Source organism: Neoarius graeffei, chromosome 26 (genome assembly GCF_027579695.1).
Source record: "Neoarius graeffei isolate fNeoGra1 chromosome 26, fNeoGra1.pri, whole genome shotgun sequence".
NCBI lineage: Eukaryota > Metazoa > Chordata > Actinopteri > Siluriformes > Ariidae > Neoarius > Neoarius graeffei.
In genome coordinates, this window is record NC_083594.1 from 23,275,909 (window position 1) to 23,297,847 (window position 21,939).

Genomic DNA, 21,939 nt, shown 5'->3' on the forward strand with positions numbered 1-21,939 from the left:
ACATATGAAAACCTACAAGTTTATTAAATAAAACTTCGCCTTCATTGTATATGAGTATGGCAGAGCTGTAAGCCTTATTCAAACAGGATGTGTTTTTCACACTGATGTCCGTCATTAAATATTTATCCCCTCTATTACATCTGGACAGCAATAAACTGACATGATGTGAGAAAGTTTTTAACAGCTTCTTTTCCTATTAAGATTGATGTTTGTGTTATTGTGGCATGTGAAGATAAAGGGAGACCTTATACAGGCTGAAACAGAAATGACTGCTTTGAATGTACATGGGAAGCATGGTTTCACCTGAAACTTCATTAAAATGAGGCAATGAAATATTTATCTACGTATATTAGTCATCACTCTTGGTGAAATGTTTGTACATTCAATGCAAACTGTTTTCAGTGGAAAACGCAGCCTGGGTAAAAATCTCTTTTGAAGCCTCAGACACAGCAACCTGGTGAAGCTTGGCTTCTATGGCTGATTCAAGTATTAATGAGAGGAAAGCTTAAGCTCACTGGACAACAGGTTTTAATGTGTCATTTTTGGTCCTGCCCAGACACTGTGCATCTCTGGGGGCAATTGAGCATGTCGGCAGGTGTGTTTTGCATAGAAAAAAATCTCTTTCAATGTTTATTTGATAGTACACGCTTCACTTGTCGCACAGCTTTTCAAGAAGATCATCAGGGGCTCTCTTAAAGGGGCGGAACCTCGTAAGCAACTGACAAGCATTGAAACAGTAAAGATCTTGACTGACATCTCAAACTACACCGTACTCAACCTACTATTTTTTTTAATGGAAATTATTATGTAGTCATATTAACTGTTTTATACAACTACTATAGCTTGTTATTATTGGCGTAACTGGTAAATATTGTAAGTACAAGCCCAAATCAGAAAAGCTTTATCAGGCGGCACGGTGGTGTAGTGGTTATCACTGTTACCTCACAGCAAGAAGGTTCCGGGTTCAAACCTCACGGCCAACAAGGGCCTTTCTGTGTGGGGTTTTCATATGCTCCTTTTCCACCAAAGCAGTTCCAGGGCTGGTTCAGGGCCAGTGCTAATTTGGAACTGGGTTTTCTGTTTCCACTGACAAAGAACTGGCTCTGGGACCAGAAAAACCGGTTCCAGGCTAGCACCAACTCTTTGCTGGGCCAGAGGAAAGAACCGCTTACGTCAGCGGGGGGGGGCAGAGTTGTTAAGACCAACAACAATAACAAGACCGCGAAAGATCGCCATTTTTAAGCAACGAGAAGCAGCAGCTGTACAAACGCGAAGTTATCCATTATTATTATTGTTGTTGCTGCTGCTGCTTCTTCCGTTTTGTTTTTGCTTCGATATTCGCGCCAAGGTTTATGCAAACGTAGCGACGTAACTGACGCATACAGTGACGTAACTGACATATACAGTGACGTCATGACGTGGCTTCCCTTAGCACCGTGAGCTATGGAAAAGCAAACTGGTTCTCAGCTGGCTCACAAGTTGAACGAGTTGTGAACCAGCACTGGCCCCGAACCAGCCCTGGAACTGATTTGGTGGAAAAGGGGTAAAAGTCTCCCTGTGTCTGTATGGGTTTCCTCCGGGTGAACCAGTTTCCCCCACAGTTCAAAGACATGCAGATTCAGTACAATGAGGCCACTGTAATTAGTGCAAGCTGTAGTGGTTTCCCAGCCATAATGTATGTAAACACACACACACACACACACACACACACACACACACACACACACACATCTTGCTATGGCAAAGCTAATAAATAAAAAAAAAATTTAAATCAGTTGGAACCTATTGAAAATGCAAATAAAATAAGAAAGCAATGATCGGCAAATTTACTTTGACTTGTATTTCAGTACCGACACAGTATGAACCCAAGATATTTCATGTTTTTTTCTGGTCAACTTCATTTCATTTGTTAACATACATCCATTCCTCTGTTTCAGGCCTGCAACACATTCCAAAAAAGTTGGGACGGGGGCAATTTAGGGCTAGTAATGAGGTAAAACAATTAAGCAATGATGCGATTTGGTACGAGTGATGTCAACAGCTGATTGTAATCATGATTTGGTATAAAAATAAGTATCCAGGAAAGGCCTAGTATTTCCCTGTGTCCGAAATCACTCCCTACTCACTATATAGTGGACTATATAGAGAGTTTGCCATTTTGTAGTGCTGTCCAAATGTATAGTGAGAATTATTACACCCTATATAGTGCAAAAATATTATACTTGGTCATTTATTTATTGAGGAAAAATGATCAAATATTGCATATCTGTGAGTGGCAAAAAGTATGTGAACCTCTAGGATTAGCAGTTAATTTGAAAGTGAAATTAGAGTCAAAACCATCTCTAAAGAGTTTGGACTCCACCAATCCACAGTCAGACAGATTGTGTACAAATGGAGGAAATTCAAGACCATTGTTACCCTCCCCAGGAGTGGTCGACCAACAAAGATCACTCCAAGAGCAAGGCATATAATAGTCGGCGAGGTCACAAAGGACCCCAGAGTAACTTCTAAGCAACTGAAGGCCTCTCTCACATTGGCTAATGTTAATACTCATGAGTCCACCATCAGGAGAACACTGAACAACAAATGGTGTGCATGGCAGGGTTGCAAGGAGAAAGCCACTGCTCTCCAAAAAGAACATTGCTGCTCGTCTACAGTTTGCTAAAGATCATGTGCACAAGCCAGAAGGATATTGAAAAAATGTTTTGTGGATGGATGAGACCAAAATAGAACTTTTTGGTTTAAATGAGAAGCGTTATGTTTGGAGAAAGGAAAACACTGCATTCCAGCATAAGAACCTTATCCCATCTGTGAAAAATGGTATAATGTTTTGGGCCTGTTTTGCTGCATCTGGGCCAGGACGGCTTGCCATCATTGATGGAACAATGAATTCTGAATTATACCAGCGAATTCTAAAGGAAAATGTCAAGACATCTGTCCATGAACTGAATCTCAAGAGAAGGTGGGTCATGCAGCAAGACAACGACCCTAAGCACACAAGTCGTTCTACCAAAGAATGGTTAAAGAAGAATAAAGTTAATGTTTTGGAATGGCCAAGTCAAAGTCCTGACCTTAATCCAATCGAAATGTTGTGGAAGGACCTGAAGCGAGCAGTTCATGTGAGGAAACCCACCAACATCCCAGAGTTGCAGCTGTTCTGTACGGAGGAACGGGCTAAAATTCCTCCAAGCCGGTGTGCAGGACTGATCAACAGTTACCGCAAACGTTTAGTTGCAGTTATTGCTGCACAAGGGGGTCACACCAGATACTGAAAGCAAAGGTTCACATACTTTTGCCATTCACAGATATGTAATATTGGATCATTTTTCTCACTAAATAAATGACCAAGTATAATATTTCTGTCTCATTTGTTTAACTGGGTTCTGTTCATCTACTTTTCGGACTTATGTGAAAATCTGATGATGTTTTAAGTCATATTTATGCAGAAATATCAAAAATTCTAAAGGGTTCACAAACTTTCAAGCACCACTGTAGTTAGCAGTAGGGCTGCACAATATATCGAAAAAGTATCGATATCGCAATATCATAGTTTACGATACACATACCGCAAAAATTACTTAAATTTCGATAAAAGGCACATTTTTCTGTGCCGTCCAATCACATTTGAATGTCAACAAGTGCCGCGGGATAACTCCGCCCCCTATTGCAAAACAAGTAAAAGCCTCGTGGTGATGGCGGAAGGCGGGAGCAAGTGTGGTGAGACAAACTTGTGTGAGGAGGAACTGGTTTCCAAAAAAAAAAAAATGCACGTCTGCTATTTGGAAGTACTTTGGATTCAGGAGGGGTGATGTACTGCAAACTCGGTACTTTGCAAGACATGTACCTGTAAAACAGTGGTGGGGCGGCTCACTGGGACAAACACTGCTGTACAGAAGCATAAAAACATAAAACCGCGCTCTCTCGCTCTCACACACACACACACCACTGCTCTCTCACCCGCATGTGTTATTAACAGATTGTGTTTGAGTTTATGGTGAATCTGTGTCGCTCACCTTCATCTCCCGGGAGCCGCTGAAATTGCCATTTTGAATGCTTTATGTTAATGTAATGTAGTTTTCAGTTTTTTGTTTACTTCAACTTAAGACATTTTCTGCTGCGCTCACAAAAATTAAGAGATTTAAAGATGATTGATGGACACCATTGCAGGTGTAGCCATGTTTTTCCAATAAAAAATAATGCTGGAATGGAAGCGATGCATTGGGTGTTTTTTTAAATGCTAGATACAGGGCAGAACGGCGAGTAGAGGTAAGAAAAACATTATATATTTAATTATCGTGATACATATCGATATCGAGATATTCAGTCATGTTATTGAATATCGCATATTTTTCTGATATCGTGCAGCCCTAGTTAGCAGCTTAGTGGGCAAACACTACTCATTTCGTTGACTTGCTCTTACTTCTGAGAAGAATCTGAGAATTAAACAGGATGCCAGATAAACAGATAAACCAGAACACACAAAGACATACAGACCTCAATAACAGGCATCTGTGCTTTGCCATTTTTTTTAATCCATCAGCTACCACTGAGCTATATTTACAATTATAATGGCCAATTTTATCAGTTTGCTGGATCAAGAGCTTTCTTTTGATTGCCTTCTTTCAATTTCTGCAAAGTTCCTGGTTAAAAAAAAAAAAAGTATACAGAAAAAGCAATATGACCCACAGCAACTACAATTCCCAAAGATCTATTATTTTATGATTGCTCAAAATGTTCACTCTTAACCTCCATGCAAAAATGACTAAAATACCAGATGATACTAAAATGATCGGATTACTGCTGAGGTCATCGAAAAACAATCAGCAATTTTCACTGAAATCTGATTACAGAAGAATGATGAAAACACTTTCATGCCAATCAGGACAGCAAAATAAAAAAACGAGACCGTCAGTGACGGCGTAGCTCACTCCGGCCATGTCCAGTCCAGAAGAAACGAGCTAAAGTAGGCCACCATGCGCAATAAATGTTGCAAGCTATATACACTATGTACAAGCTATATATAGAAGCTCTATACACCCTAGGAAGACCTACCTGTTTGCCAGAAAGAATCCAAAATGGCGAGGAATTGACCGAGAAGAAGTGATTTTTTTAACTGCTCATTAAGGCTTAATTAGTCCATAACTTCCTTAATAACTGTAATTATGCAAATCTGGGTGGAAGTTATATGCACCCTATGTACCCCTACCTTCATGCCAGAAAGAATCAAAATCAGTGAAGAATTGAGGGAGAAGAAGCGATTTGTGTGGAAAATGCTCGTTAGGGATTAATTACTCCATACAGTGGTGCTTGAAAGTTTGTGAACCCTTTAGAATTTTCTATATTTCTGCATAAATATGACCTAAAACATCATCAGATTTTCACACAAGTCCTAAAAGTACATAAAAAGAAACCAGTTCAACAAATGAGACAAAAATATTATACTTGGTCATTTATTTATTGAGGAAAATGATCCAATATTGCATATCTGTGAGTGGCAAAAGTATGTGAACCTTTGCTTTCAGTATCTGGTGTGACCCCCTTGTGCAGCAATAACTGCAACTAAACGTTTGCGGTAACTGTTGATCAGTCCTGCACACCAGCTTGGAGGAATTTTAGCCCATTCCCCCGTACAGAACAGCTTCAACTCTGGGATGTTGGTGGGTTTCCTCACATGAACTGCTCATTTCAGGTCCTTCCACAACATTTTGATTGGATCAAGGTCAGGAATTTGACTTGGCCATTCCAAAACATTAACTTTATTCTTCTTTAACCATTCTTTGGTAGAACGACTTGTGTGCTTAGGGTCATTGCCTTGCTGCATGACCCATGTTCTCTTCAGATTCAGTTCATGGACAGATGTCCTGACATTTTCCTTTAGAATTCGCTGATATAATTCAGAATTCACTGTTCCATCAATGATGGCAAGCCGTCCTGGCCCAGATGCAGCAAACAGGCCCAAACCATGATACTACCACCACCATGTTTCACAGATGGGATAAGGTTCTTATGCTGGAATGCAGTGTTTTCCTTTCTCCAAACATAACGCTTCTCATTTAAACCAAAAAGTTCTATTTTGGTCTCATCCGTTCACAAAACATTTTTCCAATAGCCTTCTGGCTTGTCCACGTGATCTTTAGTAAACTGCAGACGAGCAGCAATGTTCTTTTTGGGGAGCAGTTGCTTTCTCCTTGCAACCCTGCCATGCACACCATTGTTGTTCAGTGTTCTCCTGATGGTGGACTCATGAACATTAACCAATGTGAGAGAGGCCTTCAGTTGCTTAGAAGTTACCCTGGGGTCCTTTGTGACCTCACTTACTATTATATGCCTTGCTCTTGGAGTGATCTTTGTTGGTCGACCACTCCTGGGGAGGGTAACAATGGTTTTGAATTTCCTCCATTTGTACACAATCTGTCTGACTGTGGACTGGTGGAGTCCAAACTCTTCAGAGATGGTTTTGTAACCTTTTCCAGCCTGATGAGCATCAACAACGCTTTTTCTGAGGTCCTCAGAAATCTCCTTTGTTCATGCCATGATACACTTCCACAAACATGTGTTGTGAAGATCAGACTTTGATAGATCCCTGTTCTTTAAATAAAACAGGGTGCCCACTCACACCTGATTGTCATCCCATTGATTGAAAACACCTGACTCTAATTTCACCTTCAAATTAACTGCTAATCCTAGAGGTTCACATACTTTTGCCACTCACAGATATGTAATATTGGATCATTTTCCTCAATAAATAAATGACCAAGTATAATATTTTTGTCTCATTTGTTTAACTGGGTTCTCTTTATCTACTTTTAGGACTTATGTGAAAATCTGATGATGTTTTAGGTCATATTTATGCAGAAATATAGAAAATTCTAAAGGGTTCACAAACTTTCAAGCACCACTGTATCTTCAAACTCTCACGGTTACCAGAGGACCAGCCCCGAGAGGCAGAGGGATATGGAAACGGAGATCAGCACTGCACCCATGCGCCTCAAAGTGCTGGTTAGTACTGGGACAGGAGACTGCCTGGGAAGACCAGATCCTGGCGTGGAAGGGACTTTGACTTTTTTTGATCTTCATTATTAATTTATGCAAATTTGGGTAGAAGCTATATACACCCCAGGCAAACCTACCTTCCTGCCAAAAAGAATAAAAATCGGTGAAGAATTGAGGAAGAAGTGATTTTCGTGAAATGCAGATGACAGACAACACATGACAGCATAAGCCTATTGGCTGGATGAGCTAATAATAAAAAAAGAATGCACCACATCTCCCCAAATAATAAGGCTTTCTCCTCATACTTACAGGAGCTGTCGGATGTTGCTCCAGTCCACACACATGGTGGGGACTTTGGTGCTGCAATGCTCGTGGAATTTGTATCCACACGTCTGACATCGGAAGCCATGTAAAAGAAACTTCTGGCAAATGTCACAGAAGGCCAGCTTCAGAAATGTCTTTCGTACCTGTAAACGTTGAAAAAAATATTCTGGTTGGTCAATGGTACTTAAACGTGTACATTTCAGTGTCACAACACATAATGCCTCTGAAGTTCAAGATAACTCACGAAATTGTGCGTTGTTAGCGGTACGTGATCCAAGACTTCTACAAGCAGCTCTTCCCCAATGAGTGAGGTAGAATCAGTGTTCCAGTCCATACGAGATTTTCTGTTGAAATCAGAAGGAAAGCTGACGTTTTGTACAAGTTTTACTTCCCAAACAGTTAAATAACAAGTCAGGAAAATTGAAGAAAACAACAAACAATAATAATCTACAAAATAACAATACAAATCCACGTGGACTTTCCGCTATTGCATTCCATGCAACTCCTATTTCTCATTTACTTTATGAAATATTACAACGCCATTTAAAGGATTCATTCAACGAAAAACATCACAATCTTCCACTACTTAAGAGTAAGGGCCCGGTCCCACAACACCGATAACTATAACTAGATAGAAACTGTGACTAAAGTCTCAGTAATTTCCACTAGCTGTTACAAACCGCAATGTCTAGTCACTGTACCCTAGAGATCCGGAACGGTAAGAGCTAGAGAATGACGCTTAGTGAGGAAAAGTTGTGCCCTGCCGTCCTGAACAAATTTTTTTTTTAATTTTTAAAAATAAATAAATAAATAAATAAACCACCTGACTGAAAAAAATCATAAAAATTTACAGTTATAAGTGATTGAAAAAAAAAATCCCATTTTTCATGGATCATTCCGGTTCGGTGATCCAGATCAGTACCAAAAGTCATAGCAACTTAATTCAGCCCAGAGGTATTCTTCATGTGAAATTTGGTGATGATTGGTTGAAAACTGAGGGAGAAATATCATCCTAAAAAGATTAGGAGAATAATAATAATAAGAAGAAGCAGAAAAAAAAGTAGAAAGATCCTGAGTGAGTGTAACAATTTGTGCCAGCGCTGTTAGCACAAATTAACTATACCTATGCCTCTGCCTGAATTTAGTTCCAGTCTGGAGCAGTCACACCACAGCTATAATCCCGACTATAATATCGGTTGGTCCTGCCACTCAGGGAAATAAATGCATGCAATTTAGGAACAGTCACGGAAGTTTTTTCCAAGTAGTAGCACATTATTCCGGGTCATACTGTACAGCTTGGACTTCAAAACAACCCATACACATACTCCAGTGGCTGATAAAATACAGATAGGTCAACAGACTATGGAAATATAATAAAAAAAAAAAAAAAAGGATACAAAATACGGCTACGGATTTTAATACGGATGCATCACAGATGCTAATTTACGGATTGGTCACGGGCGTTTCAGTATATTGCAGATTGGTTATGGATTTCATATGGATGATGCATCACAGATAAAAGATTAGAAAGTCTAAAACAAATGTTTGGACTGCTGAAATTCATAATTAAAATATCTTACTGGCATTTATATGTTTATTAATTAACTATTAATATTTCGCAGAAAATCACATATCCATGAATAAAAGATCCAAGTCAAGTCAAGTTTATTTATATAGCGCTTTTAACAATAGACATTGTTGCAAAGCAGCTTTACAGAATTTAAATGACTTTAAACATGAGCTAATTTTATCCCTAATCTATCCCCAATGAGCAAGCCTGTGGCGATAGTGGCAAGGAAAAACTCCCTCAGATGACATGAGGAAGAAACCTCGAGAGGAACCAGACTCAAAAGGGAACCCACCCTCATCTGGGTGATAACAGACAACATGATAACATTAACAGTTTTAACATGAAGTCAGTTTTGTTGATGTTATAATTCTGCATTGATGGAAACTTGAGTGCAAAACTGTTCATGACAACTGCAGTCCTAAAGTTAGCAAGTCAACTGTAGTCCTCAACCATAGAAGCATTACTGTAAGTGTCCAGAGCGTCTTCCAAGTGTGACTTTCAACTGTCCACACGGGGCCGTCCTCCACAGGAGCGACATGCTTTGCATTATATATTTTTTATTTTCCGTGAATCCATATTCCGTGACTTCATGATGCAGCAAGAATGTACAAAGATGCCTAGGAAAAATAGCATGTGCTCAGACAACGTCACATGTAAACAATTACCTGATTGGTCAGTTGTTTTATCGGATCAGGTCCAGGCCTGGAAAAATCACTTCAGAAGCAATCTCACTGATACGGATAAACCTGGGCTATACATATTGTTATCAGTCTTGTGTGACCACCAACAACATAAACTGCAGGGGATCGATTTATTTATACAGTGGTGCTTGAAAATTTGTGAACCCTTTAGAATTTCCTATATTTCTGCATAAATATGAATGAAAACATCATCAGATTTTCACACAAGTCCTAAAAGTAGATAAAGAGAACCCAGTTAAACAAATGAGACAAAATTATTATACTTGGTCATTTATTTATTGAGGAAAATGATCCAATACTACGTACATATCTGTGAGTTGCAAAAGTATGTGAACCTTTGCATTCCGTATCTGGTGTGACCCCCTTGTGCAGCAATAACTGCAACTAAACGTTTCCGGTAACCATTGATCAATCCTGCACACCGGCTTGGAGGAATTTTAGCCCATTCCTCTGTACAGAAAAGCTTTAACTCTGGGATGTTGGTGGGTTTCCTCACATGAACTGCTCGCTTCAGGTCCTTCCACAACATTTCGATTGGATTAAGGTCAGGACTTTGACTTGGCCATTCCACAACATTAACATTTATTCTTCTTTAACCATTCTTTGGTAGAACGACTTGTGTGCTTAGGGTCGTTGTCTTGCTGCATGACCCACCTTCTCTTGAGATTCAGTTCATGGACAGATGTCCTGGCATTTTCCTTTAGAATTCGCTGGTATAATTCAGAATTCATTGTTCCATCAATGATGGCAAGCCATCCTGGCCCAGATGCAGCAAAACAGGCCCAAACCATGATACTACCACCACCATGTTTCACAGATGGGATAAGGTTCTTATGCTGGAATGCAGTGTTTTCCTTTCTCCAAACATAATGCTTCTCATTTAAACCAAAAAGTTCTATTTTGGTCTCATCCGTCCACAAGACATTTTTCCAATAGCCTTCTGGCTTGTGCACATGATCTTTAGCAAACTGCAGATGAGCAGCAATGTTCTTTTTGGAGAGCAGTGGCTTTCTCCTTGCAACCCTGCCATGCACACCATTGTTGTTCAGTGTTCTCCTGATGATGGACTCATGAACATTAACATTATCCAATGTGAGAGAGGCCTTCAGTTGCTTAGAAGTTACCCTGGGGTCCTTTGTGACCTCGCCGATTATTACACGCCTTGCTCTTGGAGTGATCTTTGTTGGTCGACCACTCCTGGGGAGGGTAACAATGGTCTTGAATTTCCTCCATTTGTACACAATCTGTCTGACTGTGGATTGGTGGAGCCCAAACTCTTTAGATATGGTTTTGTAACCTTTTCCAGCCTGATGAGCATCAACAACACTTTCTCTGAGGTCCTCAGAAATCTCCTTTGTTCATGCCATGATACACTTCCACAAACATGTGTTGTGAAGATCAGACTTTGATAGATCCCTGTTCTTTAACCTCCTAGGACTTAGCGGTCACATGCGTGGACAGCACTTTATGGAAATTCGGAACAAGAATCCACATATGTGGACATACTTTTTCTCTAAAAGTACATCTTATCAAAAGATGATGCTTAGTTTTTATTCTAATCAGGTTCTAATAAGCCCAAATAGCAAAGAGAAATAAAAAATGCATGTAAAAAAAACCAGCTTGGGCCTTAGGAGGTTAAATAAAACAGGGTGCCCACTCACACCTGATTGTCATCCCATTGATTGAAAACACCTGATCCTAATTTCACCTTCAAATTAACTGCTCATCCTTGAGGTTCACATACTTTTGCCACTCACATATGTAATATTGGATCATTTTCCTCAATAAATAAATGACCAAGTATAATATTTTTGTCTCATTTGTTTAACTGGGTTCTCTTTATCTACTTTTAGGACTTATGTGAAAATCTGATGATGTTTTAGGTCATATTTATGCAGAAATATAGAAAATTCTAAAGGGTTCACAAACTTTCAAGCACCACTGTATCTTCAAACTCTCTCACTGTATAACGATAACTACAGTGGTGCTTGAAAGTTTATCGTTATACAGTGGTGCTTGAAAGTTTGTGAACCCTTTAGAATTTTCTATATTTCTGCATAAATATGACCTAAAACATCATCAGATTTTCACACAAGCCCTAAAAGTAGATAAAGAGAACTCAGTTAAACAAATGAGACAAAAATATTATACTTGGTCATTTATTTATTGAGGAAAATGATCCAATATTACATATCTGTGAGTGGCAAAAGTATGTGAACCTCTTGGATTAGCAGTTAATTTGAAGGTGAAATTAGAGTCAGGTGTTTTCAATCAATGGGATGACAATCAGGTGTGAGTGGGCACCCTGTTTTATTTAAAGAACAGGGATCTATCAAAGTCTGATCTTCACAACACATGTTTGTGGAAGTGTATCGTGGCATGAACAAAGGAGATTTCTGAGGACCTCAGAAAAAGCGTTGTTGATGCTCATCAGGCTGGAAAAGGTTACAAAACCATCTGTAAAGAGTTCGGACTCCATGAATCCACAGTCAGGCAGATTGTGTACAAATGGAGGAAATTCAAGACCATTGTTACCCTCCCCAGGAGTGGTCAACCAACAAAAATCACTCCAAGAGCAAGGCATGTAATAGTCGGCGAGGTCACAAAGGACCCCAGGGTAACTTCTAAGCAACTGAAGGCTTCTCTCACATTGGCTAATGTTAATGTTCATGAGTCCACCATCAGGAGAACACAGAACAATGGTGTGCATGGCAGGGTTGCAAGGAGAAAGCCACTGCTCTCCAAAAAGAACATTGCTGCTCACCTGCAGTTTGCTAAAGATCACATGGACAAGCCAGAAGGCTATTGGAAAAATGTCTTGTGGATGGATGAGACCAAAATAGAACTTTTTGGTTTAAATGAGAAGTGTTATGTTTGGAGAAAGGAAAAAACACTGCATTCCAACATAAGAACCTTATCCCATCTTTGAAACATGGTGGTGGTAGTATCATGGTTTGGGCCTGTTTTGCTGCATCTGGGCCAGGACAGCTTGCCATCATTGATGGAACAATGAATTCTGAATTATACCAGCGAATTCTAAAGGAAAATGTCAAGACATCTGTCCATGAACTGAATCTCAAGAGAAGGTGGGTCATGCAGCAAGACAACGACCCTAAGCACACAAGTCGTTCTACCAAAGAATGGTTAAAGAAGAATAAAGTTAATGTTTTGGAATGGCCAAGTCAAAGTCCTGACCTTAATCCAATCGAAATGTTGTGGAAGGACCTGAAGCGAGTAGTTCATGTGAGGAAACCCACCAACATCCCAGAGTTGAAGCTGTTCTGTACGGAGAAATGGGCTAAAATTCCTCTAAGCCAGCGTGCAGGACTGATCAACAATTACCAGAAACGTTTAGTTGCAGTTATTGCTACACAAGGGGATCACACCAGATACTGAAAGCAAAGGTTCACATACTTTTGCCACTCACAGATATGTAATATTGGATCATTTTCCTCAATAAACAAATGACCAATTATAATATTTTTGTCTCATTTGTTTCACTGGGTTCTCTTTATCTACTTTTAGGACTTGTGTGAAAATCTGATGATGTTTTAGGTCATATTTAGGCAGAAATATAGAAAATTCTAAAGCGTTCACAAACTTTCAAGCACCACTGTAGTTGTAATTATAGTTAGTTATCGGTATTGTGGGACCAGGCCCTAGTCAGTCAGGGCAAGTTTGGTGTCCAAAACTCTCTTCTTAAATTTTGCCCTGTTGGTTAATCTAGTTGAAAAGTCTAGTTGACTAAATATAGATTAGTCTTTTCTTTAAATATATGCCTCAAAACACAGAATGACTTCACATAATCTACAAACACGAACAAAATTTCAGTGTAACGTTATGTAGACTATGAGGGCAGCTATCTTGACCTTGACGAGAATCGCTTCTTTCCTTACCACAATTATTCTACCCAGTCAGGTGCCACCACTCAAACTTGTACCATAACACAGGAAGTGATGAGGATGATAATGTAGCTTTGCTTTGTAAAAAAATTGGCTTTCACTGCTATTTTACTGACTGCTGGATTTAAAACTTGAGGATTTTGAAGCCATGTCAGGTAGAAAGATGTTATGGTATTACAGTTTGTACTGTGGGCTGTAGATCTTTCTCCACTGCACAGATCAATCTGATGAAAGTAATACACATATAAATACACTACATACTATGTGTGAATTGGGCGGCATGGTGGTGTAGTGGTTAGCACGGTTGCCTCACAGCAAGAAGGTTCTGGGTTCGAGCCCAGGGGCCGATGGGGGCCTTTCTGTGTGGAGTTTGCATGTTCTCCCCGTATCTGCGTGGGTTTCCTCCGGGTGCTCCGGTTTCCCCCCCACATTCCAAAGACATGCGGTTAGGTTAATATGGGATGGCCTTGGGCTGAGGTGACTTTGCCCATGTTTACATTAGACCGTATCAGCGGATCATCAGATTAACGTTTTTAAAACGATTAGTGTGCACACAGCAACACCAATACACGATTTGCGTGCACACAGCAACACCAATACACGGATACGCTCAGCTCCGCAGGCATCCTGCGCTCCAAATCACTCCGCCCTGAACAGCGAGTGCCCTCTGGAGGGTGCGCGCTCCGGCCTTGCGCAGCTCACAGAGCACGTGAGTGAAGTGCACAAGCAGTGATTCGGGACTGAGCCGCTGTGTGTGTGATCCCAGCGCATATCACTTACCACTTGCAAGTGGAAGGATGGCAAGCCTAAAGACAATCATAACTACACAATGGGCAGTATTTGCATCAGTATTTTCATACTTTTATACTCTTTAATGAAAAGGTGATACAAGGCGGAAGTCCGCGCCGTTTTTCAGCAGTCGCATCACATGACCAACGCCAGCGAATCAGGAAGGTGGATGTCACAGTGACGTTGTCCAATGACGACGCCAGCTAGAGCTCAGCACAGCGTATCCGCGTATCTCAATGTTTACACAGCACCGGAGCTGACACGATCTGGATTGAATACGTGGACCCTGGCGGATTCCCGTTTCCCGGCGTTTCCAGGCGGTTTAATGTAAACGGACAGTGCGTCCGCGAAAAAAACGAGACAGATACAGTCTAATGTAAACTTGGCCTTTGAGTGAGGTACCTAACTCCCAACTGATCCCCGGGCGCTGTTACCATGGCTGCCCACTGCTCTGGGTATGTGTGTGTGCTCATTGCTCAAGTGTATGTTCATTGCTTCAGATGGGTTAAATGCAGAGAGGAATTTCACAAGTGTGTGATGAATAAAGTTGTGCTTTCTTCTTTCTTTCTTTGAATAGTAGGGCTGTCAAAGTTAACGAGATAATAACAACATGTTAATGCAAATTCCTTTTAACACCACTAATTTTTTTTTTGATGTGCAATTAACCTTCTGTGCTCTCTCCCATAGTTTGAGAAATCAGGAAGAGACATAGGCTACGTTTACATTAGACCGTATCTGTCTCGTTTTCTTCGCGGATGCACTGTCCGTTTACATTAAACCGCCTGGAAACGCCGGGAAACGGGAATCCGCCAGCGTCCACGTATTCAATCCAGATCGTGTCAGCTCCGGTGCTGTGTAAACATTCAGAATACGCGGATACGCTGTGCTGAGCTCTAGCTGGCGTCTCATTGGACAACGTCACTGTGACATCCACCTTCCTGATTCGCTGGTGTTGGTCATGTGACGCGACTGCTGAAAAACGGCGCGGACTTCCGCCTTATATCAGCTTTCATTAAAGAGTATAAAAGTATGAAAATACTGCAAATACTGATGCAAATACTGCCCATTGTGTAGTTATGATTGTCTTTAGGCTTGCCATCCTTCCACTTGCAAGTGGTAAGTGATATGCGCTGGGATCACACACACAGCGGCTCAGTCCCGAATCACTGCTTGTGCACTTCACTCGCGTGCTCTGTGAGCTGCGCAAGGCCGGAGCGCGCACCCTCCAGAGGGCACTTGCTGTTCAGGGCGGAGTGATTTGGAGCGCAGGATGCCTGCGGAGCCGAGCGTATCCGCGTATTGGTATTGCTGTGTGCACGCAAATCGTGTATTGGTGTTGCTGTGTGCACACTAATCATTTTAAAAACGTTAATCTGATGATCTGCTGATACGGTCTAATGTAAACATGGGCTCAGTGTGAGCGAGTGATGTAGCAAATAGCTGGGTGGCAGAAGTCATGATAAAGTGCACTTATGTACAGAATCAACTTATATTGTTGCATTCTGACTGTTTAAATAAAATGTGTGGTTTTTTTTTTTTTATACAACCCCGATTCCAAAAAAGTTGGGACAAAGTACAAATTGTAAATAAAAACGGAATGCAATGACGTGGAAGTTTCAAAGTTCCATATTTTATTCAGAATAGAACATAGATGACATATCAAATGTTTAAATGATACATTTTCTCAGTTTAAAGAGAAAAATTAGGTGATTTTAAATTTCATGACAACATCTTAAAAAAGCTGGGACAAGGCCATGTTTACCACTGTGAGACATCCCCTTTTCTCTTTACAACAGTCTGTAAACGTCTGGAGACTGAGGAGACAAGTTGCTCAAGTTTAGGGATAGGAATGTTAACCCATTCTTGTCTAATGTAGGATTCTAGTTGCTCAACTGTCTTAGGTCTTTTTTGTCGTATCTTCCATTTTATGATGCGACAAACGTTTTCTATGGGTGAAAGATCCGGACTGCAGGCTGGCCAGTTCAGTACCCGGACCCTTCTTCTATGCAGCCATGATGCTGTAATTGATGCAGTATGCGGTTTGGCATTGTCATGTTGGAAAATGCAAGGTCCTCCCTGAAAGAGACGTCGTCTGGATGGGAGCATATGTTGCTCTAGAACCTGGATACACCTTTCAGCACTGATGGTGTCTTTCCAGATGTGTAAGCTGCCCATGCCACACGCACTAATGCGACCCCATACCATCAGAGATGCAGGCTTCTGAACTGAGCGCTGATAACAACTTGGTGCGTCCTTCTCCTCTTTAGTCCGAATGACACGGCGTCCCTGATTTCCATAAAGAACTTCACATTTTGATTCGTCTGACCACAGAACAGTTTTCCACTTTGCCACAGTCCATTTTAAATGAGCCTTGGCCCAGAGAAAACGTCTGCGCTTCTGGATCATGTTTAGATATGGCTTCTTCTTTGAACTATAGAGTTTTAGCTGGCAACGGCGGATGGCACAGTGAATTGTGTTCACAGATAATGTTCTCTGGAAATATTCCTGAGCCCATTTTGTGATTTCCAATACAGAAGCACACCTGTATGTGAGGCAGTGCCGTCTAAGGGCCCGAAGATCACGGGCACCCAGTATGGTTTTCCGGCCTTGACCCTTGCGCACAGAGATTCTTCCAGATTCTCTGAATCTTTTGATGATATTATGCACTGTAGATGATGATATGTTCAAACTCTTTGCAATTTTACACTGTCGAACTCCTTTCTGATATTGCTTCACTATTTTTCGGCGCAGAATTAGGGGGATTGGTGATCCTCTTCCCATCTTTACTTCTGAGAGCCACTGCCACTCCAAGATGCTCTTTTTATACCCAGTCATGTTAATGACCTATTGCCAGTTGACCTAATGAGTTGCAATTTGGTCCTCCAGCTGTTCCTTTTTTGTACCTTTAACTTTTCCAGCCTCTTATTGCCCCGTCCCAACTTTTTTGAGATGTGTTGCTGTCATGAAATTTCAAATGAGGCAATATTTGGCATGAAACTTCAAAATGTCTCACTTTCGACATTTGATATGTTGTCTATGTTCTACTGTGAATACAATATCAGTTTTTGAGATTTGTAAATTATTGCATTCCGTTTTTATTTACAATTTGTACTTTGTCCCAACTTTTTTGGAATCAGGGTGCTTTTGATGGTCCAGAGGGGAGAAAAGAATACAAGTTAAAGGAAAACTGAAGGCAAATTTTTTATTATCAAAATTCTATTTCTCATTTTATTAAATATAGGAATGCATTTCTGACAGCTATTTTGTCACTGCTATAGCAAGTTATGATTGTTTGAAATCTGCTATGTAATATATCAGTCCATATGTCAAAGCAATGGCCGTAAACGAGATTCATTGAGACCTGTGCGAGACATCGTAGGACGGAAGTAAAACGTACAGCGGAAATCAAAGTGATCAACATCTGCCAACGTTGTCAAAAGACGCGTGCACCCTCTTTTGAATGCTGATGTAATCAAGCCGGAAGTTTTGTTTGTTTTGTTAGTAATCAGGAAAGTTTGAAAAAAGTAGGCAGTAATCGTCATTTAAACTCGTTTTTGTGCAATATTTCGTTTGGAAAACAGTTTTCAAAAATGGCGGCACTGACACCTGGCTGACACTTCATGTTTCGAAGTCTCGCACAAGTCTCGTGAAGATCGCACAGATAAGCGACGCCTGCCGTGGACCAAATGAACTAAATTCAACATGGCTAAAAACCGAACAGGCCGACAAGTATAATATTTAATTGCAATTAGTTGCCAATATGAGTCACGATATAAGGTTACTAAAACCGAAAACGTAATTGAATAACACGTTAATTAAGAAATAAAGCAAGTTTAAAAATGACTTCAGTTCTCCTTTAAGGTTCAGGTGTCTGTGTGCGCATGTGTAAGTGCACAGGCTGCACACTGGAATGAGAGTGAGAGATTCATTTCATTCTGAGAAATTTGTGAGTTATGTAGAAGAAGTGTTTATAAATGCAGTTTTTGCTCCTGAATATACTGTATATTTACTAGTGAGTTACTGGATTTTACTGGAAACCATCTTTATGTGCTGTGTGGCTTAACAAATGGATTTATTTGGGTTTTGTATTTTTATTTTCTTTATTTAAAGATAGCCACTACTGTTGTCCAGAGTCCACATCACTGAGTTTGTTTAGTTTATTTTCACTACGTTCAGACTGCAACCTGAAACGACCCATATCCGATTTGTTGTGAAATCTGATTTTTTTGTTAGGCCGTTCACATTACCAATTATATGAGACTTGTATGCGATCTCCAATATGAACGGAAAATGACCCAAAAGTGTCCCGCATGCGCAAATTGACACGTAATATAAGCACATCTACGTAATACGTAAACAAAAAAAAAAAAGCGCACTCTTCAAGTTTGCAAGTAAAGCATGGAGATGAGGCGAGACCTGGCGATGTGGTTTTTGTGGCGGCGGCGGAACTCACACAATAATCTGATTAATGTGGGCAGCAGACTAATGAGACCGAAGGTGTCAAATTACTGGAAATTTCCAGAACAATCTTATAATCTTGTAATACAGGATGGTTTAACATCCAGGTCCCTACCAAATCCACCATTAGCTTCAGTGCTTAATTTGTAAAGTGGGAGGTCCCGGAGCGCAGAGGATGACTGGCTCCGGTGCGAAAAAAAAGGGGGGGGGGGGGGGGGCGCTTCTGGGCATGTATTTTAATAACACTGCAAATTAACATGTCTGTGAAGATTCTCAATCATCCAGGTCATAGTAAACTGTGGGTGGTAGAAATGGGCAACTGGACTTGCTTGAAGAGTCTTGAAAACGTTTCACCTCTCGTCCAAAAGGCTTCCTCAGTTCTGTCTGACTAATAGGGAGTATCAGATATTTATCCTCTCCTGGATCAGAATCAGAATTCTGATGACCAGCTCATCTAAGGTGTCATTGAGGCATCATGTTGGTGTGGGTCACTGGAGGCTGGGTGTGAACGGCGAGTCATTAGGGTGATCAATGGCAATCTGACTCTCTCTGTCCTCCTGTGAGTCACTGAAAACAGCTGGGTCCTGGCGTACACCCAGCCGTCTGGGAAGAGTGTCCAATACCGCCTTGTAGATGGTTGACAAATGATGTCTGAATCCAGTTAGTTTTTTTTTTTCTTTTTCTTTTTTATCAGACATCTAATTTATTGGGTTTGTTTACCTGACATGTTTCGACGTACAACTTCCGTCTTCCTCAGAGTGTCACCGGATGTTAATTGGTGACGCATCTTTTATCAGCTGCTGTTTCTGAAGGCGTGGCCTTCCTGTCTGGTTTGACAGGTCGGTCACGCCTTCTACTGTCTGTTTGTCCCCTGCAAGATGGCACTCCAGGTGTGGGAGAGCATGTATGCTCCCTCATCCTGGTTGATGGTCCTCGGGCTTCGCTTACGGATCTCCATGGCCTCCCTGATCCAGCGCTGATGTTTGTTATCTGGATCAGGGAGGCCATGGAGATCCGTAAGCGAAGCCCGAGGACCATCAACCGGGATGAGGGAGCATACATGCTCTCCCACACCTGGAGTGCCATCTTGCAGGGGACAAACAGACAGTAGAAGGCGTGACCGACCTGTCAAACCAGACAGGAAGGCCACGCCTTCAGAAACAGCAGCTGATAAAAGATGCGTCACCAATTAACATCCGGTGACACTCTGAGGAAGACGGAAGTTGTACGTCGAAACATGTCAGGTAAACAAACCCAATAAATTAGATGTCTGATAAAAAAGGAAAAAAAAAAAAAAAAACTAACTATATTTAATATAAGACATAATGAACGTAATCGAAAGATGTCTGAATCCGTTGCCGTGTGGACAGGGCCTTAGACCCACACCAACATGATGCCTCAATGACACCTTAGATGAGCTGGTCATCAGAATTCTGATTCTGGTCCAGGAGAGGATAAATATCTGATACTCCCTATTAGTCAGACAGAACTGAGGAAGCCTTTTGGACGAGAGGTGAAACGTTTTCAAGAATCTTCAAGCAAGTCCAGTTGCCCATTTCTACCACCCACAGACTGCAAATTAAGTTCATCTGCGAAAAACCCCGCTCACACTCTGCACTTGAGATAGGGACAGTATTGATCGCGGCCAAGAGGCCCTTCAGTTCATCTGGGATGAATTCTCCATTACTTTCCCTGAATTCCCTGAATGCCCTCATGACATGTCGTGGGTCATTGATGCAAAACTGCTGGCAGAGCGCTTCCACTTCTTTTTCCCCGAACAGCGCGTCTTCCTCCCACGGCCATGGAAGTGTGCACCCTCCTTTTCCGTAATATACAAACAGATATTTTGTGGATGTCGTTTCATGAGAGAAATCACCAACAAGACGGATATCAAAATCAGACATTAACACTAAATAAACTTGCATTTATTTATTTAATTATTTGGGTTTTTTAAAATTTTGTTACATAGTCAAGAGAGGTGGCGGATCACCGGATCCAGTGTAAATAGCTGCCGGAGCCAACGTCCGAGGTTCCGGAGCATGCTCCGGCTTGCTCCCCCTCAAATTAAGCCCTGATTAGCTTGATCAATTCTATAAAAGTCTATTTAAATTCTGAAAACTGTACAAATGTTGTTGTTTTCCACCAAAGAGGCGGGATTAGCCAACGCAGAATAGTGACGTTTGTCTCTTGTTGATGACGTGTAGGTCGCATGAATGCGACCTGTCCGGTCAGACTGTAGTCGCATGTGAAAATAACGGATATGCATCGGAATTAGGACCACATATCCAAGCGGCCTGGGTCGCATGTGAAAAAATCGGATCTGTGTCATTCAGATTGTCAATAACAAATCGGATACAGGTCGCATATGAGCAAAAAAAATCGGATATGGGTCGTTTCAGGGTGCAGTCTGAACGTAGTCTTTATCACATAGTTTGAGGTTGGAAGTTAAGTACAGAACTAGAGGAAAATACTATATTGTTTTATTCACACTGAATTGTGTTAAACCCTCAAAACGTTAACGCTGCTTTAGTTTTTAAATGCGGGGGGAGATAAAATAACCACAAAAATAATTTTTGCTGTGCCCAGCCTTTTGCTTCCTGACCTGACCACATACATTTGCATCAAGCAAGAATATTTGTCCACTCCCACTACCCAAAAACTTGAAGAAAAAAAAAATCCCTTTAAGGTACATTTAGAACAGATTTTTTAAAAAATGTGAGATTAATCGCGAGTTAACTATAGACAATAATACGATTAACCACTATTAAATATATTAATGAATTGGCAGCCCTAGTGAATAGTAATGGGATATTGCCTCTTAGAATGTGTTTTGGGACACAGAGGATGTAAATATTTGCTGACTTTATTCACAGTATTACAGTATTTATTCTGCACATCAGCATGACTGTCACATTTACTGAATACTACTTAAAACAAGCTAAAACCTCTCAACTTTTCTATGCAGACGAGGGCAAATAGAGCTTTCCACCGAGTTTGTTACTCTGCCCTGTGACCTAGTTCAAGTTCAAAAAGATGCAGTCGGCTGGCCGCTTGGGTTTCAGTAAGATGTAATTGGAGAACTACACTCATTCTCAGGATCAGAGTTCCACACACAGCCAACAAAACACCCTAATTGGTTAATGTTAACTAGCTAGTTAAGACATAAGCAGGGGAAAGTGTTGCTCTGCTCCGATCTTTCAGC

The 21,939-nt window shown here is 40.9% G+C and overlaps 1 protein-coding gene across 1 annotated transcript in view; it reads right to left on the bottom strand.

Moving 5' to 3' along the window:
* raf1b (Raf-1 proto-oncogene, serine/threonine kinase b) overlaps positions 1–21,939 on the bottom strand; it is a 101,173-nt gene that overhangs the window by 39,270 nt on the left and 39,964 nt on the right. The window contains exons 4-5 of the mRNA XM_060910051.1: positions 7,562–7,661; positions 7,303–7,460 (exon numbers count right to left, since the gene is read on the bottom strand). Of these exons, the coding sequence (XP_060766034.1) occupies positions 7,303–7,460; positions 7,562–7,661 (258 nt within the window). The remainder of the gene's footprint in view (positions 1–7,302; positions 7,461–7,561; positions 7,662–21,939) is intronic.